The 26,330-nt window shown below is 34.0% G+C and overlaps 1 protein-coding gene across 1 annotated transcript in view; it reads right to left on the bottom strand.

Moving 5' to 3' along the window:
- The window catches only part of LRP1B (LDL receptor related protein 1B), a 1,985,448-nt gene that overhangs the window by 275,271 nt on the left and 1,683,847 nt on the right, over positions 1-26,330 (bottom strand). The window contains exons 44-51 of the mRNA XM_044242553.1: positions 24,453-24,645; positions 23,686-23,811; positions 19,418-19,546; positions 17,069-17,188; positions 8,600-8,713; positions 8,208-8,357; positions 5,533-5,655; positions 3,609-3,728 (exon numbers count right to left, since the gene is read on the bottom strand). Of these exons, the coding sequence (XP_044098488.1) occupies positions 3,609-3,728; positions 5,533-5,655; positions 8,208-8,357; positions 8,600-8,713; positions 17,069-17,188; positions 19,418-19,546; positions 23,686-23,811; positions 24,453-24,645 (1,075 nt within the window). The remainder of the gene's footprint in view (positions 1-3,608; positions 3,729-5,532; positions 5,656-8,207; positions 8,358-8,599; positions 8,714-17,068; positions 17,189-19,417; positions 19,547-23,685; positions 23,812-24,452; positions 24,646-26,330) is intronic.

The following is a 26,330-nucleotide window of genomic DNA, read 5'->3' as shown; positions in this document are numbered from 1 at the left end:
TTTTGTTTTTACACACTTAATAAATAAAATCTACTTTTTCTCTGCTCTGTCAAATCAATGTCCCTTTAGATGCATGATTTTTTTTCAAATGTACACAGAAAAAAAATGCTTGCTGACTTTGATTATATGCTCAAAGGATCATAGGTGATTTCTTTGTTTCTCCTTATATGGGTATAGAGCAATCGTATGAAATAGAACACAATTATTTCTCATTATGTTTTCCTAGCATCTAGTACAGTTATAAATATTGAATTCTTTATTTACTTTTATAAAATATTTGTTGAGTGAATCAGTTAGATTCCCTCAAATCATGTTCTAACTTTTCTTTAACTCCATTTTCCCATGAGAAAAGCTATCCATAGAATAGATGCTAATTTTTAGAATTATTTTTTTAAATGCTAATATCTACAGAAATAAAATATAACTGAATAGAATGAGAGATACTAGGTTTCAAACATTTAAAACAGTGACCAAAATGCTTTAATTATAGAACGATTATCACCTTTCTTTTCAGCTATCGAGTTGTTATGAGCAGATCATGCTTTTGAATGTAATGCTTTCAAATGGGGGGAGCAAGGTGCTACAATAAAACCCCCTGAGGATTTTTTCCATCATAAACATGACTGTCCTTGACATATACTTTAGCTTGGAAGACAGGATGGCAAGTGAATATAGAAAAGTCCTCTAGGTAATTCAGATTTGCTCATTTGATTGAGGATCAGTGTTAATAGAATGGGGTTTAATATGATACCTATTACTGGAAGAAATCATAAAAAAATCTATTAAATAAGTGTTGCTTTAATTTAAAAATGAATGTACCTGCTATTATGTCTTTAATATCTTCTATAATAAAATCATCTTCCTACAGAATTTACTTTTATACTATTCCTCATTATGATCTATCTTTTTAAGCTTGCCACAAGAATATAAAGTGTCACTTTCACTATTATATTCTCAATTAGTGCTTTAATTTCCATAATATTTTTGTTACTTAGCTTAATATTTTTAAAAAGTGCATTCTCTGTAGTAAGGAAGTTTTGATACATGTAGACCTCCTTGTCTATTTTTTTTTTTTAATCATCCGCATTTAATCTCAGGGTAGACATAATAGACATAATATCAATTTGGCTGTTGAGAAATTTAATTCTGTATGACCTTGGAGAAGACTTAAGTGTCTGAGTTTCACTATTTGTAAAATGAGGGGTATGACTAGATAATTACTAAGATACCTCAAGCTATAAAATGGCATAAAGCTCTTTGCAGCTAATTTTCTGGCTCCCTTGATAGTATTCAACAGTTTCTGTATTAAGAGCATGCCAAAACATCACAGTCAATCAGAAAGAAAATGGGCCAAAGAAAAAACTCATGGCTTCATTCCATGGTTACCCTTGCCATCTGGAAACATTAACTTCCTCAGGGATATGAATCCCAAGAAAGGAAGAAGAAAAGCTGAAATATTTCTACCAGATCCATCTTGTGTACCTACTCAGATATGACATTTGATTGGTAAGAGTTACTATCCCATTAGAAAGGATTTAATAAATCTGAATTTGGGTCTTAGCTCTGTCACCACTGATTCACTGAGTGACCTCAGGCAACTTATTAACTTCTATGAGTTTCTCTTATTTCGTCTGTCAAATGATGAGTGTGCACTAGATTATAATTTCCAAAATGGGACCCTCAGATCCCAAGTCAGAACCACTATTGTGCTTATTAAGAAAGGTTGTATTTACAGTCCATATTAGAGTATTTGTTGGTTAAGCTTAGGAATCTTCATTTTTAGCAAACTTCTGAAAAGTATCTTTTGTGCACTAAAGATGATAAACACTGAGATAAATTATTTATAAAGTTCCTTCCCAATCCTAGTATATTAGGTTCAGTTCATTGAATGATATTTGGTGTAAAGCGGCCTTTTTTAATGTGTCACCAGCTTGGTAGTTAGCATATAAAATGCAGCCTGTAATTAAATTAAATGGACTGGCTGTTTTTGACAACAGGTAAACATGTCCATTACCATTTTAATTCTTTTAAAAAATTATCTGGACACTGATAGATGTAGATGCAGCAATAACTCTGAAAAATAAAGGAGAGAGCAGGAGAAATGGAACAAAAGAGAATAGAAATAAATTCATTTATATTGTATACAATGGTCATGTTAGATGATCACAATAGTTACATAAGGGAGATCTTTTAATACCATCCCAATAGGTAAGGCAAATATAGATGTGGGAGAATTCAACTCTGGTTTCAGAGTCTTTATATCTTCTACTATATTGTGTCCACTCAGAAAGGAAAGGGATAGCAATTGAGCCATTTAGTGTCAGGTTAAAAAGAAGGTCAAAAAGCTAGATGATTTTAAAGACTGGCAACATGCTCAACCTACTACATGTAAGTAGGTAATTCTTTTGTTAAATTTAAAGAAAGATTATTATATCTTTCTCTTGAGAAAGAAACAAAGTAGTTAAAAGTTACTGGCCAGACATCTAGTTGATTACTGAGTTCTTTTTCCTTTCAGAGTTTTTTGATAGTGATCTTTCTATATTTATTTGTTGTATAAATAAGTTGTTTCAGCTGTGTAGATAATAAGTAGATTTGGGTGGCTTAAATACAAGAAAATAAATTACCTGCTTTCAGAAGACAGCTCTAATTTTATACTATTTACAGAGAACTTCAGTTTAGCTTGAGTAGTATAAAATTCTACCTACCCGTCTCTGTGGTACTGACCTAAAACAGGCCACCACTACCAAAATTTTAAAAGTGGTGTCAAGTACACTTAACTCTGTACATGCACCTTATTTAGAGAGAAAATAGAATAATAACAGTTATGAAACGGTGCTGATATAATGAGTAAAGGTTTTATGCCTATAAATACAAATATACATGTAGAAATAGATCAGAAAGATAGACCAAGAACCATATAAATACATTAGTAGAATGCCTGGCTATTTGTAATAAACTTATAAAGATTACCAATCCCTTCTTTTATCGCTTAAAAATTAACCTAATAATTCCATTTAATTTATTTGTTAAATGTTTGTGATTATTTAAAAGCAATTACATTGGCTTTGTAGTTGATGTATAGTAGGACACTCAACCTCTAATCCTATGAAGCTGTTTTTTGAAGTACATTTTAAAATTATATACAATAGCCCCTTTTTACCTCCCATTTAAAATAATTCAATAATAATAATCACTATAATACATTTATACAAACACAAATAGCATTTGTGATTTGTGGCAATGTAAATCAGTATATTTTGGAAGGTAATTTAGGAATGCATGTCAAAGACGAAGAAAAAATGTTTGATCATTTGATGCAAGTAATCCCAGTCATTGAGATCTAGTCCAAAGAAGTACATGAAGATTAAAAGAATAAAATTTACAAATATATTCATTGTGTGAATATTCAGGAAATTATCTTAAAAACTGAAAGACTGAGTATATAAAAATAGAATAATAGGTTGCCATTAAAATATGAAACCAGCTACACAGAAATGTATATATAAATTTAATGTTAAATTTAACAGTTTTATGTATGCTCTAAAATGATAATAGGTATGTATATCATATGCCTAAAATTGAATGAGAACATAGAAGAACCAACTCACCACAAATACTATCACTTTCATCTAATCCATCCCCACAATCATCCTCTCCATCACAGATCCAATGTTTAGATATGCATTTTTGTGCAGAACAAGCAAATTGGTTCCAAGAACAAGAAGAATCTAGAAGACAAAAGTGTTTGCTTTAGGTGCAAAAGAAAAAAAAAAATCATTTGAGACCATCTTAGGATAGGTCAGACAGTGAGAAAGTCCTTCCTTAGACTTTGCTAAAATAAATTGTTCTATAATAAAACAACCCAAATTCCTCTTCTCTATGACAGCTCTATAAAATTTTGACAACAGCCTGTGTATTCCCTCTCAGGGTCCAGGTTATGTAACATTTTTCTTCCTACAGAATTCTCATAGGGCTTGACTTTGAGCTACTCATTATACTAGCCACTCTCCCCTAAGTGTTTTCAAGGCTGTCATTTAAAAACAAAACAAACAAACAAAAAAAAAAAACCCACAATATCTGGTGCACAGATGAAAAACAAATGTTCCAAGTGTGGTCTGGTCATCTTTTCTAAATCTTAATTTACTTTTGAACAACTAGAGAAAAAAAATGCAGACTAGGTAAGATTATAATATGATATATTCACTAGCATATATATTTGTTTTTAGCGATGAGGTGATTAAAGGGATTTTATCTTGATGACAAGCCACCAGCTTCACAACCATATAGACTAAACACTTAAGAAGTTTTTACTTCTCTTGGGGACACATAAGTCTGATGAACAACAACTAAATTCATTGGCATGGTGGTTTGTATTTTATTACCACATTATACACTTATCATAGTGTATTCTCTTTAATTCCAAAGTCAAGTTTGTGATTGCTCTCTTCCACCTCCTGCCTGTCCCTCCACTCAGTATATCTATCACCAGGCAACATCCAAAAATAAAATCCTTCCAAATTCAAGCGTTCCAAAATGTAAATTATAAAAAAATAAACACTTCACTTTCAATCATAAAAACTATGTTAAAAATCTTGCATCTTTATTTAAAATATTCACCTAGATGACCTGTGATAAAGAGAGGAATGTGGAAAAACTGAAAACTGGAAAAAATGAAACTAACAAAAATACAAACATATAATGGCTTCCTGTCCAGAAACTAAGAATCTGCATAAACTATTTGTAAAATTCTCTGTTAATCCTGTTCACAATCTGGCTCTAATGTAAAGATATATAGCATCTTAATCAAACAAAATGCACCTTCATATTTCATGATGACATTTACTTTTAGAGGAGTTTGACATTTCATAGAAGATCCATTTTTAATCTTTTTTCTACTTTGTCTATTCACCATAGTGTATGTTATTTGTGTTAAATGAAAATATGAATATAGGTTTTGTTTTCCTGTAGGAAATTTCTTTGGCCTAGAAATCATAAAATCCATAAATTTTATAAAATAAATTATTAAAAATGCTGTCTTGACTTGCCAAGTAAGATGAAATATACACACACAGAAATTAGGAGGTAGTGGTAAAAGATGAAAGTTTGAGGACATACAAGTTTAAGTGCTATTTAAAGCTATACATGTAATTAATAGAAACATTTAGAATAATAATAGTCAATAACAGGTAGGGAGAATATAATGAGGAGTGTGAGCTAAATCCTTATTTTTCATTGCAGAAAGTAAACATATTAGGATTTCATTAATCAGAAAGAAAATGAAGGTATATCATTTAGACTGACAAAGATAACCAGTAACAAAAGCAGAAAAGGTTAAGAGAAATGACAAACACAGGAGAGTGTTACTCTCGATTACAAGTTCTTCTGTTCTATTTTAATTTGTACCATTTTGTGCTACTTAATAAAAATGAAAATTGTTAAAATCAATTAGCAATATTTTGTATAAAATCCCTATGTAAGAGAACATCAGCATATAAATAATAATATGGTACACAGAACAAAATGCAGTCTCACCACAATGGAATTCATCAAGTCCATCCTCACAATCTTTCTGACCATCACATATCCAGGTATTCAAAATGCATCTTCCACTAGGACAACCAAAATAATTTTCTTCACATTTGTGTTTGTTTTGAACTGTGATAAAATACAGAATGTAATGTCAAGTAATTTAGATTAATCTTAGACTTCCATACTACAGTATAGACAATAAAACAGTAATTCTCCTTGAACTGAAAGAAATAAAGAATGAGAAAACTTAAATAAAAAGGAGAGCTGACATTCTCTTCAAGAATGTCAAGGTCATGAAAACCAAGGAAAACTAAAAACAAAAACAAACAAACGAAAAAACCCACCAACCAACCAAACAAACAACAACAATGTGGCACAGAACAGAGGAGACTAGGAAGATATGATAATCAAATCTGATCCAAGATTGGATCCTGGATCTGAAAAAAGCATGAATAGAAAAACTTGTTAAAATCCAAATAATGTGGTATCCTATTAATAGAATTAAAATAAAATAACTAAGATAATTACAAAGTGAATTAGGTTAGGGCCAAATAAACATTTTTGGCAGAAAATATCTGTAATTCCATATTCATCTTCATAAAATTCCATATTCATATTCATAAAAATCAATAACATTGTAAAAACATTAGTGGATTTTTACTAAGAACATGTGGGCATGGTGTTCTTACTGTCCTATATTCTGAATACATTTTGACAAGGTTTATAGAAGCACTCTCTACTTCAAAAAAAAGAGACAACTTACAACAGAATCTCTAAAACTGTTGTACCTTACAGAAATAGCATGAGAATAATAAGTATTTGGATATAAAATTATTTTATAAATTACATATTTTTAGATTGGTGAGAATTATTATTATAACTTCCAAGACTGCATAAAAAATATTAGATTTTTCTCTACTGAATGTCATCAGTCCCCTTGCACCTTCAGGTTCCCAGTTTTGTAAACTATAGCCAATTTGGAAGCAAATCTTACAGCATATGTCCACTGTAATAATCCATGCACACTATAATAATCACACTATACAATCCATTATAAGTCTATTAAGATAACAATCCCATTTTATCTTTTCAAATGTCAACTTTGTAGATTGAAGATAAAAATAAAATTTTTCACAGAATTCACCATTAAACCAAAAAGTCCTGAGTGTGATTTGTGTCTTATTTTTCTTAGGACTAGCCTAGATACAAGCTAAAGTACTTAGACTGACCTATTACTGGCTTCCTATCTGGCTGTCAATCTATGTCATCAGTCTACATGAGCTCCCCCATCTTCCTTCCCCATTATAATCATAATTATTTATTAATGTTAGAAGTTAACTTTTAAAATAATTTATTAATATTAGAAATATATAAATATCACAAAGTTTTACATATGTATGTAATATGTTGTATATATAAGTGAGTTTAATGGGTATCTGTTATATGTTGTTTTCATATTAATTTTAAGAATTAACTACAGCTATAATGAGGTACATAACTGTTGTAGAAAAAACAATGGATTAAGAATCTTGACACCCAGGCTTTTTGAGTCTAAATCAATGTTACTATATTTCTTTTAAAATGTTTTATGTGACAAAAATAAAACGTGGAAGAGTTGTGGTGAGCCACAGTGACCAGTGCATATGTAAGCTCTCTACAGAAGCGGAAAAGTTCACCAGCTAGCCTTTCAAACCCAGAAGGAACAAAAATGGGATCATAGAATGTTACACATTGTTGAGCAAAAAAACAAACAAACAAACAAAAAAAGGAATCTGCTATTGCCCAATTAAGTGATAGATTATGAATTAAGAATATTGGTTCTTCAGAGTTGATTTGTGTATGTGTGCATTGCTGTATAATTTCTTAAAATATTTCAAAATATTATTTATATGTCAACTAAACGTGGAAAAATTGAGTGTAGCAGCAAGCTAAGGAGAGAGAGTTACAGTATGAGGACACATTTAATAGTTTCCTATAAAGCATACCTATTTCCAGTTAGAGTAATTTAACACCTTTACTTCCTGTATTAATTTTTTTTTTCTGAAATAGTTAGAAAGGAACAGGATCATGACTCCTTAATGGAATTCCTTCTGCTAAGAATACAGATGACACTTTCAGAGCTTATGTATATAAAGATGGTTAAAAGTCAGATATAAAAATACCTTTCCCATCCTAACTCAGTGATAATTGTCATTATCCATACTACTATGTTGAAAGATTGCAAAACTTCACCAAAAAGTCTAACATGACAATAAAAGCTGTATGGCATTGAGTAAAGCCAGTGGTGAGAAGCATTGTCTTTCTCCTTTAGTCCACGGATAGCTTTTTCTCAGTGTGTGACACTTTCATGGCAACTTTAGAAATCATGCATTTTAAGACTTAATCACCAACTCTAAGAGGATTACTCATGAACTGAACACTAAAAGGAAACAGATCCAAATACAGAACAGATCTCTTGAGTATCATTTCACAACTCATTAAAAAAGATCAAGGGACAAGTTTGGAATGGAATGATTACTTGTAATTTAGTCTACATTATTTAAATTTTAATCCTCATCACTGGATATCAAGACTAAAACTTAATAAATTTATTTTATACAATGAACCTCTAAATCTCAAGGCAAAGTTTTTTTTTTGTTGTTGTTGTTGTTTTTAGTTTTTTTTCTTTCTAGGATTACCTGGGCATTTTAATTCATCTGAGTAGTCCCCACAGTCATTAGACCCGTCACATATCCAGCTTGGCAGGACACACAGTGAGGTCGAATTACATCTTATAAACCCTGTGGTTTTCACTCCAAGTTTATAGAAATGTGTACAGTCTGTATTATCTACAAAGAGGTAAACAGAGAAATGAAAAATACCTCATCTGCAAAGATTACAAGCCTTCTATGCAGGTCATAGAAACAAGCAAAGTTAACCTCATTTGAAGAGTAAGAATGCAATTATCCTACACAACAGGGGTTAATTACATATCAATTCTGGACAAGGTTCAGTGGAACACCGGGCAGTATTAGATGGAATGCCAAAGGTACCCAGTGATGAACAAACAAAAGGTAGTGGATTATCTTACTGCAGTTCTTTTCATCTGAAGCGTCTGTACAATCTATGTTCTGGTTGCATCGTGCTGATCTTGGAATGCATGTCCCGTCAGCACAACGGAATTCAACAGCAGCACAGGTGGAAACTGGAAAAACAGGTAAATAAATAAATGGATAGATGAGACCAAAGTGACTCCTCGTTCTAACATCTTCAGTACCAACAGTCCCTGACATACTGTGATTTGACACAGTTTTCTAACTTTGAGGTAGTGGGAAAGCCATATGTTTCAGTGAAACCTGTGCTTCAGATTTTGAATTTTGATCTTTCCCTGGGCTAGAGATATGCAGCAAGATACTCCCTTTTGATGCTGGTCAGCAACAGTGAACCACGGCCCCCAGTCAGCCACTGTGATCATGAGAGTAAACAATCAACACCGTTCTATACCCAGACGCCATTCTGCTTCTCACTTTCAGTACAGTAGTCACTAAATTACATGATATACATGATACTGTATTATAAAATGGGCTTTGTGTTAGATAATTTTGCCCAACTATAGCTTAAGGTAGTGTTCTGAGCACATTTAAGATAAGCTAGTCTACCTATAACATTTGGTAGGTTAGGTGTAGTAAATGCATTTTCGACTTCGAGTATTTTCAACATAGGATGGGTTTACCAGAACATACGTGCACTGTAAGTTGAGGAAGATCTATATTTTAACTAATTCATGTAATTTTGTTTGGTTTTGTCTTTTTAATTCTGGGAAGTCAAACTTGACCCATGGCTTCCACCCACACCCCCAGGCTTGGGTCAGATGCCTCATATGTCTTCCCCTGTTGAGGTACTTACAATACTTTACTGAAATTGCTTGTGTATATATCCACTCCCCCACTAAGTTATAAGCTCCATGAAAGCAGGGATTGTGCATGGTTCCCATCATAGTATCAGTGTAGCACTAAGCCAATGTACTAAAACATCAAGTGTTGCTGAAAATTCTTTCTCCTTCTAAGTTCCAAAGTATATGGTTATAGCACTAAGCCTATGTCTGATGGAAGAAGTATGGGGAAATCCCAAACTGGTTACAAGTAAGTGAAACATTCCTTCTGTCAGAAACAGAAACTGAGATGGAGAAACTGCTGAACATTTGCTTTATTACTCAGAGGAAATAGCTCAACCATGCTAGGAAGTCTTCCATCCTATGTTATACTCCTTTACACGGCCATATCACTTACATTTGGTATAGGAAAGATGACTACCTCATGCCAAGAAACATAAATGCACTATGACTTGTCTCTATTGTTAGAAAGTCTGACTTTCCAATTCCCTGCTATGCTTAGATGAAAATCAGTTTCAATATGCTACTGTCATTATATATACCTTATACAGAATAGCTTATGCTTAATCATATATTCATTTCTACTTTGCTCACACATTCATTACCATATAATGGTTTCCAGCAATATGTTGTGAACAGGTGCATGTCATGCTATGTACATTAGATTAACTTAGGTGAGATTTTTATTCCAAATTCAAATTTTCACAGGTTGATTATGTAAATGTACAACCTGAAGGGCTCTTTGACTATGCTACTTTTACTAGTGTTGATATTTTAAAGAGCCTATTTATTTATAAATAGAAATTATATCAGTTGTAAATAGTTAAAATGCTACCGTAAGATATGCAAATTTTACTCAAGGGTGTATATGTCATTTGTATTTCATAATGCACTGTTCTTATTATATTTAATTGTATCTTGCAATTGTATCCTTATTTGTGCTTAAATGATGATTAGAATAAATGTTTTATTTACAATTTGCAATTATAATTGCTTTAGTGTTTTCTTCATTAAAAATAACATCTTATCATATGAAACAGATAATGCTATTATGAGTAGAGATAAATACACTGTTCCAAACAGGAAAAAGAAATATTCTTCTTTTATGTCTAAAAAGCAAAATCTCTCCCATATACCTTTCTATTACATTTTACATTCAATATTTTTTCAATAGAAACAGTAAATGGAATACATAACATAGAAAGTAATCATGACAAGCATTTATATTTTGTTTCTTACTTTGCTGTCTGTCAGCAGTCTCTTATTAAGAAGTTGTGTTTCCACATGATTCCTTATAATCCCTTTATTTAGAAGACAGGATTCATTTCTCTGTGAAACAACATCCTAGATAGTGGTAACGTCCTCTAGATAGTGGTAATGTCATAATACCCTAGAGTTTCCATCTTACACGCACAGAAGTTAAGGGTACCAGAAGAATTCCAACTGGAACAATCACAGTTCACCACATTATCTCCATCTCTCCCCAAACGTCCACAGAGCAGCTTCTGTGTACATTGTAGGGAGTCCATCTGAGTGGAGATTGGTGGCAGATAGGATGAAGAGGCAAATAATGACATCACGACATGAGGATAGCATCTTACATAGCTATGAGGGCTGAAGATTCAGCAGTACTGCAGTAATGGAATTTCAAAAACTATACTGGGGCTCTCAGGTGAAAGTCAACATAAAGAATACCTTGTGAAAAGAGCAGAGATGTGGAGCAAGTGGAACCTGGTTTTAGATGGAAGTCTGAGAAGAAGAAAGAAAGGAGAAGAACTCTGACTAGATGAAAAGAAATGGGAACTCTGAAGTTGAAATGAATGGCTAGGAGATAATATTTAAAAGAAAGACATGGAGAAAATGATGAGGTAGGGGTTAGAAGCACTAGGTAGAGAGCAGAATATTTGCAGGATGTGTTTTCTCCCGTGTTCCAATGAAAAATTGGGCAAATGAATCTTGGTGAGGAGGACAGCCAGGCCTATTAGAGTATAGGCAATGTGCAAATAGGAAGACGATCCTTTTAGTTCAAATACTCTCTTCACAGGGTCCCTGACTTGGTATAAAATTTGAGACCCACCAGAGGGTTAAGTAGTGTGCTAAGACGTACTGGGATTGGACATACTAAGTGGTTGCAGAATTTTGCATATGGCAGGGGCAAGATGGTTGTGGGGATTAACATCTCCAGCAACTATAAGTAAGAAAGCAGAGGAGGATGGGAGAGATCCAAGGGAATGCAGGAACTTTATTAAATAGTTAAGCAAATATCTATTTTGCCAAAACCTCTTCCTCTGTGTTCCTTCAACTATATTTCCTCCTACTTTGTTTGGTCAATCAAGTATTGAAATTTGTTTCACCCTTAGGGTGATTTTTGAGAAAGAAATATGTTGGAATCTCTAATTTGTCAAGTGAACATGAAAGCTTTCTGACAATTTTTCCTCAGGCTAAAAGTCCTAAAAGAGAGAAAAGAAAATAATGTAGTCCAAATAAAGATAAGCCAAGTGAGAAATACTAGACTTTTCCCTCCAGATAGTCCAAAAGTAAAGTAAGCCTACAAAATGTGAGTGAAAACATACCGCAGCCACCCCAGGAATAGCAATGAGATACTACAAAGGAAGATCTGACAGGGATTGTGGATCAAAGTAGCACTAAGAAAAAAAGTAAAACCATTCTTCCACTCACATGCTTTCTTAATTTTTACTATTTCATCCACTTTTTTTTATCCCATGTCAGTTCAAATATTTAATGAGATAGGAAGGATATAACATTGATTGGTCTTTCTGTGGTTTTCAGAACATTTCTTATGAATATCTTAAGTCTATGTTTTCTCTTCCAACTTCCATGCCCAGCCTGCAGCACAGGGCAGCTGACATGGGAAAAAAAAAAAAAAAAAGGTTGGGGTTGGGGGAGAAAGAAAGAAAACATTAAATTTGCTCTCTTCTTGCTCTCTTCTGTTTACTTTCAAACCACATCTTTTCTTTAATTTACTGCTTAGGCTCTAAGGGTATGCAAACCCAGAGGAATGGTGATCTCATCTATAAGAATGTTTATCCTTTTCCCTTAGCTTATTGTTTATGGAATCTTCAAAGTGTTGCTATGAACATGAGAAAGAAAGAAAGAAAGAAAAAAAAAAAAAAACAAAACTAACATCAGTTTCCTTCCCATCAGGTAGTCTTAGAACTACTTAGCTTTTTAGTCACCTAAAGGTGTCCAGGTGACCAAGGCAAACTCATATACTACCCAAGGAGAGTAATTATTAGACCCACCTCAATAGGAAGAGAAGGAGGGATTTCGTGTATTCTCCCCCACTGATTCACCCAGCCTCTCATACACGAGAAGATATCAGAGTGACAAACTTTCTGAACAACTCCTCAGGTTACCCACCTCCACCCCGCCAGATAGCCTGGTATGTAACGCTCTGGGGCACTAATAAAAGATTTACAAGAATTTAGGGTTTTGCTTCCCTTCAAAAGGAGAAGAAACCAAAACTGATTCCTTGGAACATCCATTTCCATTCTTCCCTGTGGGATAAGAATAATGATACTATTAGTTACTATGAACAGCTAAACTAAAGAAATAAAAGTGTAACAGTATTTCAAAAAATTTACAGATGATTCCACCATCGCCTTTCTCCATAGCCTATCAAACTCTCTCTATACATTGACTTTTTATTGTCCTAATTTAAAATCTTCACGTCTTACTTAATTTACACTTAAAAAAATAATAGGTGGTGTGTGTGTGTGCACATGTGTGCCCACATGTGTGCATGCATATATACAACAAAATACTGCACACTTATGTTGCCCCGATGTTAGAAACAGAGAAGTATCTAGAAGGAAAGATGCGGAGCAAGAACTCCTTTTCCATTGTTCCTGAGCCCCTCCATCCTCCTTCTCAAACTTCATCATCTTTTAAGTACTGTAAGGTTCCATTTGTTGGATAAATACACATCTGAATTATAAGACAGACTGGCTTATGGGATATGGACCCAGAGAAGTCTTTCCCCTAGCATGTGAAATGTGACTTACAAAGATACCATGTAACCACACTTAACATGAAAGAAAAATCAAATCCAAAACATACAACTGTAATAAGTAAACTCTTATCTAAAAACCTACCCAATTGTTTATCCCAAAGGAGCTAGTCCACTTACTTAAATCTATTCATTTCTAGAAATAAGGTGTATGTTTGAGTTCCCATAAGTGCTTTTAGTTTCAAATGTCCTATATTATATGGGAAGAACTTCAAGGCCAAAGTTTTTGTTGTTGTTGCTTTTAAAGTATGCAATTATTATGATTTTTATACTATTATTATCACAAAAGAAAAGTTTTAACAGAAACTTGATTCACAAATAGAGTAGTTCTTGCCCAAGTATATGGCTAAGATAGCTATAACACAGAAATCAAGAGTTTAGCCTAAGAAAGGGGAAATAATGTTTTGAGTTATTTTCATTGTTATTCAGCAGCTGGAATTGATGATATTAATCAGAATAAAACCGATCTATATTTTTGGAAGACTTATGGCTTCTCCAGAAACATAAGAATTTAATATACACCTACCAGGTAGTAGGTGCTGTATTTCATAAAACCAAACTCACTGACCAATTTATTTACCACCTTTGAAATTTTTTTTTCATTTTTTCAAGAAAATCCACAGTAACTTATTAACTTCCCATGGTCCCTTTTATGACTTTTGTCTTAAAATCTACTTTCTGTGTCTTTTGTTCAGTTCCTTCACATTCTAGCTTGATATTTTTATCTTTATCCTAGTTTAATATCTTTATTATATTCTCCTTTCCTGCTTGCAAATAACTGATAAAACATGTACTTTTGGGGGGTCTACTTCTAGTTTGCTTTCCTCCTTTCTTCCAAATACTTATCCACTTTTCTCTACTTATTCCCAGTATCTTACTATATTTTATCATTCTTTTATCTTCTATAGGTAATATGAAATAACAGCTGATTTAAAATCTGCACAAGTATTTGGCTCTTCCTAAACTAGTGTCAGCCTTAGATAGTAAGCTACTCAAGTGTTTGGCTAACGTCTTACAGTCTAAGGTGGCCGAGTTACTTCTGAGCCCTCTTCTAGCTCCAAAATGGTCTGTGTACATTCTGTCCTCTTCCACAAATTTGCATCACCTTCTCCTGCCATCTGTACTTCACTATTTACTTTACCATCAGTCTTTTCTAAAAATAGACTTATTCCCTCTATTTACTTCGCTATCCATTTTCTGTACCAACTCAAGGAGATCTGGCTTTTCTTTACCCTTCCACTGAATTGACTTTCATGAAGGTAACAAAGAGATTATCTCCTATTTTCCAAATTCAAGGACTGCCTACTCTATACCGGCCTTCTTGCCTTCCCTTAACACATTAAAATGCTAACTGATCCTCCCTTCTTAATAATAATAATAATAATAATAATGCCTTATGAAGATCTTTCCATTAGTCCTGTGATTCACTTCTCCTTTTCTTATATTATTAATGTCTTTAATCTTTTATTTCAGAAGGTAATTCTGATGTACTCCCCTACAACTATTATTCTTACCTCCTCTGAGCTTTCTCTCTGTATTAAGTCCAAAATTAACACTTCTATTCTAAATCTACCACCAGATCTCTATCTATCTAAATGTCTCTGGGACATTTCCATCTGAATGTCTACAGGTGCTCTACTGTCAGAATGCAAACCATCTTTATTATCATATCCCTGATCCCACATGAATAAAAGTCCTAAAAAAATAAATTTAAGAATTAATGAAAGACAAATAATAATGTAAAAAGAGGGGGAAGAGTGCACGAAACTTGTCTATTCTTTTCCATGTTTTCTCTATCTTTATTACACAAGAAGATCTGTTAAGCCACCTTTCAAAATTCTGTTGTATCTGTCTCTCTTCTTTTTATTCTTAGCTTTGGCTGCTTTGATAGCCTCCTGTTTTACCTTTCTCATCTCAGCATTATAGTTTTCATTTGCACATGCATAGTGCCCCCCCCAGTTTTTTGAAATGTAAATTTGATTGTATTGGGTTTCTTTTAGACCTTTGGTAGGTAACTTTTTGGTGAGTACAAGGTAAAGTTCATGTTCCTTAAAATGGCATCAAAAAACACCTTCAAGTCCTATCTCCTTCCTTTCACTTGCCTCACTTGCAAGTGAACCACTTGCCAATATGCAATCTGGCTCTAAACAAATCAAAGTATTTGCAGCTTTCGATGTTAGTCTCTCTACTTGGAATCACCTTCTATTTTAATCATTCTACCTTATTTATATTTTATTCCAACCCTCCCCTCAAAAGTTATGTTTTTATATCTGCAATCATAAAACGTGATATACACCTTCATCTCTTTAACTATTTTTATTTGGAGTTTGAACTTCATAAGGGCAGGCAGAGGACTTATTAATTTTATGTCTCATCCTTAATGCATTTTACCCAATGGAATATGTTGGGGAATGAAAATTTTTAAAGGAAATTGATTCAGAAAAATCTGTCTGGGGGCACTTGGCTGGCTCAATCGGTTAAGTATCTGCCTTTGGTTCAGGTCAGGATCTCAGGGTTCTGGGATCAAGACCAACAGCAGCAGCAGTAGCAGCAGGCTCCCTGCTCAGCAGGAAGTCTGCCTCTTCATCTCCCACTGCCCTTTCCCCTACTCATTCTTTCTCTCTCTTTAATAAGGAAATAAAATCTAGGAAAAGAAGAGAAAAGAAAAGAAAAATCTGTTGCATCCAGATTTTAAGAGTCCTTAAATGTCAGACTAAAAAACGTGTTGTTTATTCTGCAAATATAAAGACTCCATTTGTAATTCTTTATCAGGGCCATAATAAAAACAAAAAAACAAAAACAAAAACAAACAAACAAAAAACAAAGTGAATGCTTACATAGTATTTTTTATATGCCAAGTTCTGTTCTGATTTTATTTAATATTAATGTACTCATTTAATGATTGCGTCTTTTCTTACAGCTTGAGAAATTGAGGCACAGAGTGGTTAGATATTTTACCCAAAGACACAGAGACAGCATTGGGGTCGAGGTTCTAACCTAAGTCATCTGGCTTGCTGCTTGGTGTCAGTACGCACTCAGAACACATTTAGTCAAACATTACAGTGTGACTACAACTTGGTGATTAACTAGAAAGAATAGAGGCAGGGAGACCAGTTAAAAGACTATTCTGTTTATCTAGTCTCAAGGCAGACTGAAAGGGAAGATATTTCAAAGAACTGGATGATTTACTGATACATGGACTTATGGATTATAAAATGTAATAGAAAGAGGAATCAAGGATAACACCAAGGTTTCCTGTCCAATTGTTAGGAAAAGAATGAGGTCATGCAAAAAGCAGAGAACTGAGAAGTGAGGGAGAGCATTTTTGGAGCAGTACATTCACTGTTCCATATTCTGGTACAAATGTCCAATAAACACGGCAGTCGCACTGAAGAGGTGAGAAATGACAAGAGTTTTGAAGTGAGCAAAGGGACAGAAACAGAATGGAGATTGTACTCATAATTTCAACACACTAAAATAACTCCCCTCCAACAGCAATTAACAAAGTGTGCTCTATCGGTCCTGGCCGGGGCCATATACCAAAAGGGTGAAACTGTGATGCTCTCAGGAATACACTATGGAAAATATTCAGGAAACACTTTGCATAATATTCCTAGGCTGATGCCGCATACATTTACCTTTACAGTCCAATTCATCAGAATTGTCCCCACAGTCATTTTCACCGTCACATAACTTGCTGTGAGGAACGCAACGACGGTTGTAGCAGGGTCTGAAACCTCGTCGACAGCTTCTGTTTTCTTATAAAGAAAAATAGAAACATCGCTGGAGGTCTTACAGAGACATTTTTTACAAAAAAGAAAATCACAGATGAGTTCTCATTCCATAATGATGGGATCGTAGATCTACAAAAGCAGCACTGCGCGTTATCAAAGCTCTGGATTAGAATATTCATGCATTATCAAGGAATTCATTCATGAAAGACCATTTAACTAAGTGCTTTAACTTGAGTGATTCCTTCTTGGAGATCTGTTCAAATTATACCCACGTTATCATTTCTGATGTTTGTGTGTCAGTACAGAAGTAAACATATATTCAACTCTCAAGAAATAAGTCTCTACCTTAATAGTCACAAAGACACTCAACACCTACCTCCCATCTCCTTTGCATTTCATAAGGCTTTTATAACAAGAAAAAAAAAATAGTGGCAAAATATGTATTCCTGAACCAGTGAATCAGAGGCTTACCTAATATCCTAAATTTCTCTTAAGCATCATCTAAAAATTCCTGATTTCCGAAGGAGAAGAATAATTACCTTCTGAATTCTGTTTACCTTAAAGAGAATCTCCTGACACTTTCTGATTTCAGGCAGAAGGTGCTAGCTGTCGTTTACTGAACACCAATTTTGTGCCTGGCTCTATAATATGGAGCAAATGTAAACATACATCTGTTTATTTAGTGCTGTAAGCCAATATTCAAACTAAGTTTGTTTTGTAGGGAAAAACTAAAATATGGAGAAGTACCCTTGCTCATACTAGTCATACACTAGTGGGTTTAGGAATGAAGATTTAACTTTGGGTGTGATTACAAAGCCTAGAATCTATACCTATGGTTGTCAAACTATAGCCCACAGGCCAAATGCAGCCTAGTAGCCCATTTTTGTATAGCTCTGACACTAAGAATGGTTTTTATATTCTAAAATAGTTGCAAAACAAATTATTTTAAATAAAGGATATTTCATAGAGAGCATTTTTGACCCACAAAACCTAAAATACTTAACTAGCTAGCCCTTTGCAGAAAATGATTGCCAACCCCTGTTCACGTCACTATTATCTTGCTTCTCAGAAGGTAAAAATAATGTGAAATATATTCCCAAGACAATTCATAATAAATGCAAATTTTCAAGCTGATTATTATTACATTTTTATATCCTTTAATATTTTCATAGCACATAGGACATAACCACTCAAATGAATACGTCATTTGAGGTAAATTCACTAAAGTTTTAGTTACAGATCAATTATGGGCAGATTACATCTGACTATGATTTTAACTGAAAATCTGTGATCCTGTAACAAAATGAGTGAGAGGACTGCCTGTGAATTTCCCAAACTCTTCCCTCCTCTTATTTTAATCATTTTTGATTATTTAGGTATAATTATTATCTAATCGAGCAAAGGAGGAAAAGTACAAACCAAATATAGCAATTTCATGTACAGATTCCTGAATTTTACAGAGCATACAATACCAATACTCTAATACTATAGTACAAAAATAAATCATACCAATTTTAGAAATAATCTGGAACAATTCTACAGTAACTATTAATCATTACACATATCCAACATTCCAGAAAAAATATTGTTGTGATGAAGGCTAATATCAGTGGCTTACTGGGCTCGAAAAGCCAATCTCTACTCCCCTGAGAGAGTGAAAGTTTGACTATCACTTAATGTTATCACTTAGTGTCACCTACAGAGGCATAGCTAGAGGAATTCATGCTTGATGAGGAGGATGGCTAATGCCATCAGCCTTTGAACCCAAAGACACTAACCCTAAGCCAATCCTGGAGACAAGAATAGGGACAACACTTTGATATCAACTCAACAACATGCTATGATTGACTGATAGAAGACTTTTGTGCAGGGTAAACTTACAATATACACCAATGACTAATAATTCTGACTTACATTTTTAAAGAATGTAAACCTAAAACCTATCACTTCATGATGAGTAAGACAGCTTAAATAAAGGCCCCTGTTGTATTTAAACTTGCACTTTGTAGATGGAAAGCCATGAGAAAGCTAATGGGGAAACCCCAAGAGCCGTGGGTCCTAAATAGGACATAGGGAGTCCCATTTAAACAAGAACAGAAGGCCAAAATCAATTACCTTAGACCTACATGGTAATGAGCTACATTAAGGAAATCATACATGTGAGCTAAATGGAGACAATCAAGCTCAAAACTATGAAAATAGTTCCAAACTTCTCTCTGAAGTGAGGACAAGCATCATATATGAGCCACTTACCACAGTAGAGCAGTTTTTCATCTGACTTATCCTTACAGTGAGGCACGCCATCACAGGTGAGCTCATAGTCAATACACTCTCCGTTTCCACACTCAAACTCTGAATACATGTTGCAAGATGAATTTTTAGCTGAAAGGGAAAAAAAGTCCATGTTTTGATTCAATAACAAACATTTCTGGTACCATAACATCTCTTTCCCTTAATCTTCATTTTTTTTTTCTACCTATTTGTATATTGGGGTAATTATTTTGTGACTGTATATGTGTGGAAAGAAGGATGGGCTTTGGGGGAGTATATTTATGCATCTTAGCATAGCCTTCTACCTTAAAAATAAATACTGAAAAAGAGCCAATTAAAGGAGCCCTGTACATATGGAGAGAGGATTATTTTATGTGCGTATTTTCTTATTAGAAACTATATTCTTCAACACATTGGAATTTTCCAGGACACAGAGTTCTTAGTTTTCTTTCTTTCTTCTTCTTCTTCTTCTTCTTCTTTTTTTGAGTATAGTTGATGCAGGTGTGGAATTCTCATTTTTTAATGCTTGCCTTGATTTGTCTCATCTAAATCTTCCTCCAGCTGATCTTCCTCCCCAACTCCCTTTTAAAGAAGTCTCTGTAGGAGTTTTCATTGTTCAGAAGTACTGGAATTGCTAAAAGTATCCTCATCAGCCTCTTGTTAAAGATGGTGAGAGGTATTGGAGGCGGGATGGCACACGGGGCAAGCGACTGCTCTTTGAGATGCAGAGGAAACTGTGGGTTGAACTGGGGGAGGCTGAGCACCTGAAAAGCATGTGTAAGAGAAGCTTATGGGCTCCAGATGACCACTGCCATATGTCCCATTTCTAAATCTCAAGATTTTCTTAAGAAATTAAAAGTCTGAGTTTTTTTTTTAATTTTTTTTCTAATTTATTTATTTTATTTATTTTATTTATTTTTCTAATTTATTTATTTTATTTATTTATTTTCAGAAAAACAGTATTCATTATTTTTTCACCACACCCAGTGCTCCATGCAAGCATCTATATGTGCCCTCTATAATACCCACCACCTGGTACCCCAACCTCCCACCCCCCCGCCACTTCAAACCCCTCAGATTGTTTTTCAGAGTCCATAGTCTCTCATGGTTCACCTCCCCTTCCAATTTACCCAAAAGCACATACCCTCCCCAATGTCCATAACCCTACCCCCCTTCTCCCAACCCCCATCCCCCCAGCAACCCACAGTTTGTTTCGTGAGATTAAGAGTCACTTATGGTTTGTAAAAGTCTGAGTTTTTATATGACTTGTCCAATCTCTGAGACCAGACTAATAGCAACAAAGTACAAACAAACAAAAACCATCTTTCTACAGCTAGGTTTCATCCCTGGAATCCCAGTATGTGACCCTTGTTTTAGAAAGATCTCTCCTGGGGAAAATGGACCTATTTTTATTCTGAAGCAATAGATTTACCAATAGTCATTTGGAATGCAATTCTGTTCCTGCATTATACGTTGTTTGCTTGCTTGTACTCACTCCATTGCTCACTGAATAACTGTACAACGAAATCCAGTCATACTAATTATATTGTAGATAATTGGAATTCATTTATCTCTACTAATGCAGAAAACAAAGCTTAATTTTATAATTTACTATCAATTTCTTTTCAAAGTTGTATTTTAGAAATATTCAATTACATGGCTACTAATACTACTTGAAGTTTCCAGTGTTTTATTTCTTTATTGTTCCTAAAATTTATCTCATTTTTACAGGTTATCTATTTATCTATGACTTCTAACTGAACTCTTTCAATGTTCATTTTTTTCTTCACTTTCCAAAACAAAATTTTTTTTCTTGGTGCAGACTAAATTTGGTAGGGTAGTCATTTTAGAGAAAGTAACAAAGAATTTAAAAGTCTAAAAATATCATTAACTTCAAAGGAACAAGTGTTAAGAAGGGTACTGACATTACTGCACATGATCACATTCAAGCATGAACTGAACAAAATTCACTTACTGAGAGGCTACTGACTTTCCCCAACTTACTGTCTACTTGAAGCATATCTTGTTTAACTTCTCACTTCTAAGGAAAACTGTTATGATTGAAAATGCAAATTTTGCTTTTATAATCATTATGCCTTTGAGGGAAAATACAACAAAAATGTTCTTATTATGTAAAATCAAACCTTATATAAGCACAATTCTTGCTTAGGTATGTTCAATTGAAATAGCATTGAGTATTTTATGTTTCTTTGCAGAAACAAAAATGTGGTTCAGCTGTCCTCTAATTCTCTTACAAGGTAATTACTTCAATTATATTTGTTATTCTTATTTCTAGTGTAGATGTTGATAAGGTTAGGAACGTTGTGTAAAATGGAATTGCCTCATCTTTCTGTCAAGTTATGACAACACATGCTTTTCCCTCTGCTGTCCTGAGGGAGGTGTTAATAAATGGCCTTTCACCCCTTCAACACTGCCATTAACATTCATGAACTGCTCTGGATGAACTAATTCAGATGTGGACATAGATATGCCAGAAACATCCTCATTTCCCAAAGATGGATTTGACAAGAAGTCACTCTCCAGCCTCTCGGCTGGACCACAGGATTTCAATATGAATGCACCATGGATACAGGACGCTTCTATAAAGGTCTGTCTGCTCTGAGGAATCCAATATCACTCTATAGTTGCATGCGGATACAACTGTGCTTGTTTAAAAGATAGTTTTCTTTCTGATTCATTCCCTCTCATCAATAGAGAGAAACAGGTGGCTTAGTAGGGACAGATGTATCTAATCTATTTTGGAGCAAGGACAGGCATCCACTGTATACAAATAAGCCTTGCTGTTTTGACTGAAGGCATTGCTTTTCTACTGGCCTGGAGTGACCTGTGAAAGAAACATGAGTGATTCTGATGCATGACTAACACTCCAGGCTTACAGATGGCATCCGATCCAGACCATTACAGCTGAAACCACAAAAGCAAACTGAAAGAGAGAGTTTAAACAATTGCCTGAGCAATGCAAGGAAGTGTTAGGTTACTAGGAAATACGGGAATTTGTGGCCCGAATTATTAAAATTGGCTGTCTTCATTTAAAGTTCACTGACCAATTGCATCACTCCCTTATTTGCTTTGGCACAGTCTTAAATAGGAGTCTTTTACTTCTATCACTAAGAGGTGCCCCTTGGATTGTGGTACCAATTCACAAAGCAAAAAGATATGTGTATATTCTTATCTTAGGTGCAATTGCTTTTAAGGTAAAGAAAATGATATTAAAGTGCTTATATTAGAGTACACAACAGATAAAACAGATCTTCCTGGTAAATAAAGACCAAAAGAATACTGAAGATAAACAAGGAATATACTTCTACCATCTTGACACTTATTTTTATAATGTATACATACTCAGCTCTGTTGATTTTCTAAAATGAAGATATAAGATGAGGATAGAGAGAAGAGGGAAAAAAGGCAAAACAATAGCCACATCCTGAGAGTGAGTTCACCAGTCCCCAAGATGCTTGTCTCTTGTCTTTCTTATACACAAATAGTCTTGATGCTAAAGATAAATTAACATTCTTTATGTTGCTGGCTAGTTTCTCATAGCAACATTGGAATACTTGAACTCTTATTTATTTTGAAAACAGTTTGAAAACTTAGCTGTTAATAAGTGTATACTGTAATGGTACTAATTAAAGATTGCAATGCCTTTTGGGAGGTATAAACATCATGCAAGGCTGCAATGTTACATTCTTAATTAACTGTTTGGAAATGATTACAAATAAGCTGCATGAGCCATTCTCTCTCATTTACATACTGTGACGGACTGAGTGGTTTTACTACAAGGCTACTGATCTACTGCCTATATATTGGTTTATTTCAGCTTTAATTAATTTTGCTATTGACTTAATTCTCAAAGTTGTAACCACAGCTTTTCAGATGATTTGCCGGTATTTCTTTAACTAATCCAACACCTCCCAACCCGCAATAGGGGGTACACCGTTTGTCACTGTTCTGATTATCATTGTCTATCTTATGATGTTACAACTAAGCAGAATGGTGAATCAAGGTCTTTTTAGAATAGAGAGATATGCCAACTGGGCACCTAAGATTGGAGGAGAGTACAACTTCATGAACACTAAAACAATTTCAATGTCCATGTGTACTTTTTTTTTTTAAAGATTTTATTTATTTACTTGACAGAGAGACACAGTGAGAGAGGGAACACAAGTAGGGGAACTCATGTATGCCTTTAAGTAGCTGTATCATATCACATTTCAATTGTCTTTACTTACTCACACATCTGTTGTCATCTAGCAATATTCGATCCCCTCTGCAGGAACAATTTACTCTCCCATTAGGAGTTAAAAGGCACAGGTCATGGCAACCTCCGTTTAATAAGGAACATGGAGAAAGTTCACCTGCAATGAAGAGACTTTATTGTAACATTTTATATTGGATTTCTATTCCATGATAGATAGAAATTAATAGCAAACCGTTACGCTGCCCCCATCTCTCAGAGATATAACCAAGGAAGATTCAGGACTTTTGAAAATCCAAACATCACAAGAGATAAGAACATTAGAAAAACATGTCACGTAAGTCATTTCATCATCTAAAACAGTAGTCAAGGATGTTATGGCATCAAATAAACTAAAATATCACTTAACAACATACTGACACTTCAGGCTGCAATTTTTGTAGGTGTTCCAGTGATTAAAGCTCTTTTAAGCCCAGATGTAAAGCTTATTTATCAAGAAGTATTATTTTCACGGAAACAACTTGATTTGAATATTCGAAGATTGAGAGTGAGAGAGAATAAATTTCCCAGAAACGAGTGATTAAAAAGGAATTGTTCTTCTGTTGATAAATTAAGATGCTCAAGGTAACTACAGAAGTTACCTTGAGCATTTCAGATAATTTTAATACATTGAGTAGTCAAATCCTGAACACTACCCCAGGAAATTTAAGAAAACAAAATCCAACTAAGTATTACTAGAAAACATAATTTTTTGAGAGGTTATATTATTAAGAAATACATTTAGTTTCTAGTGTAACTTACAGCTATTGGTGTCATTGGCAACAGCTATGATTCCCATTGGTTGATGTGGAATATCAGAACGAAGAATTTTTGTATCTCCCCCTGTGTATTTGTTGGAACGCAGAATAGCTCTTCTTCCCCAGTCTGACCAGAAGATATAATTGTCATAAACAGCTAAACTGAGGAAAGTTCCTGGCCCAGATTTAACAATCACCTGAAATAAATTTAAATATATATATATTTTTTAATGAATATGTAGGTATTCCTATATCTTCATCTATTTTTGCTTCAAAAATTAAAAAAATAAGATTAATCAATAAAAAACATCAGATAAAAATGCATTTTACTAAATGTATTATAAAATTCTTTATAGCTTTATTTTAAATGTTTCAATCACTCTTAACATTTACAATGTGTTTATTTAGTATTTTAAGTATATTTCTATTTACTAATCATTCAGCTTATATAAGCAACTGCATTTTTTCAGTATTATGAAATAAAATCACCAGGTCAAAAATATGAGATTGTGATTATTAATAAACATTTATCTTTATTAAGAATCATCAGATAGCCAGTGAACACTAATCAAGCTCTCAAAACTATAAAAGGATTATAAAATACTATAAGACCCAGGTTTTTCCTTCAGGAAGTTTTCACCATGAGTGATTAAACCAGCTATACATATATTGGTAATAAAAGTTTAAAAGTAAAGACAAAACTTCTACTTAGACCAAAATAAAGGACTAGATTTACCTTCTCAATAAGACAAATACAAAACTGAATAAAATATATAAAACAAGGCTTTTCAGCACATTTGACATCAGGTAGCAAAGGACAAGTATTCCTAATTAATTCAGGAAATCAACTGAGTGAGTCTCATGATGGCCATGGCTGAAGGCCTGAGAGAGATTCAGGTAGCAGCCTAGAACAGAAGAACCCAACAGAACCTGGACAACTCTCTGAGTGCGGTAGGGCTGAGAATTAGAGGGCATTGGGGTTAGTTCTCATAGTGCAGAGTGTCAGAGAAGAGAATGTAACAGAAAAAGAATTCTAGGTATCTGCTTAGGGCTCTCCTGGATGATTCAGTCAAGTACGAAGCACATGCACAAGCATCTAATACAACTTCAGGTTGGTGAAAGGGCCATGCACAAGGATCAGAGAGAAGAGTTCCCAAAATTCACACAGATCCATGAATTGTGTTTTGTTAACGCCAACCAGATTTGAAAACTTGCCAGTTCACGAGAGTCTGAATAGAGTAACTGGAAGAGTCTTGCCTCAATAATGCCAAATAATCAACCCTAGACTAACTTTGCCCTAACTCCTAATAAAATTTAAAGAAAGACCTCAAAGGATCAAACTCTTTCACATAGCTTAACTCTTCCCCAGAATAGAACTCAGGTATTTTTTTTTTTTAATTATTATTTATTTATTTATTTTCAGAAAAACAGTATTCATTATTTTTCACCACACCCAGTGCTCCATGCAAGCCGTGCCCTCTATAATACCCACCACCTGGTACCCCAACCTCCCACCCCCCCGCCACTTCAAACCCCTCAGATTGTTTTTCAGAGTCCATAGAACTCAGGTATTTTAATGGAAATATGAAAAATTTACCACTAAGCTACTATGCAAGAAAAGATATAAAAGAAAAAGAAATATCTCAAATTAATTCCCTCAACAAAAATGCTAAACCTGAAGTATAGAAAGGAAAAAAATAAAGACAGAGAAATCAAAGAAATAGAAAACAGAAAAAAATCAATAGACAAAAATCAATGATATTTAAAAAATGGTTATTAGAGAACTATAAAATGGATAATATATAATGATGAAGTGGGATTTATTCCACAAATAAAGATTGATTTCACATTTAAAAAAACCCTACTAGTATAATTTACCATA

This window comes from Neovison vison, chromosome 3 (assembly GCF_020171115.1).
Source record: "Neovison vison isolate M4711 chromosome 3, ASM_NN_V1, whole genome shotgun sequence".
Taxonomy (NCBI): domain Eukaryota; kingdom Metazoa; phylum Chordata; class Mammalia; order Carnivora; family Mustelidae; genus Neogale; species Neogale vison.
Note: the sequence above shows the minus strand (reverse complement) of the source record. Positions and strands in the feature narration are given on the sequence as shown.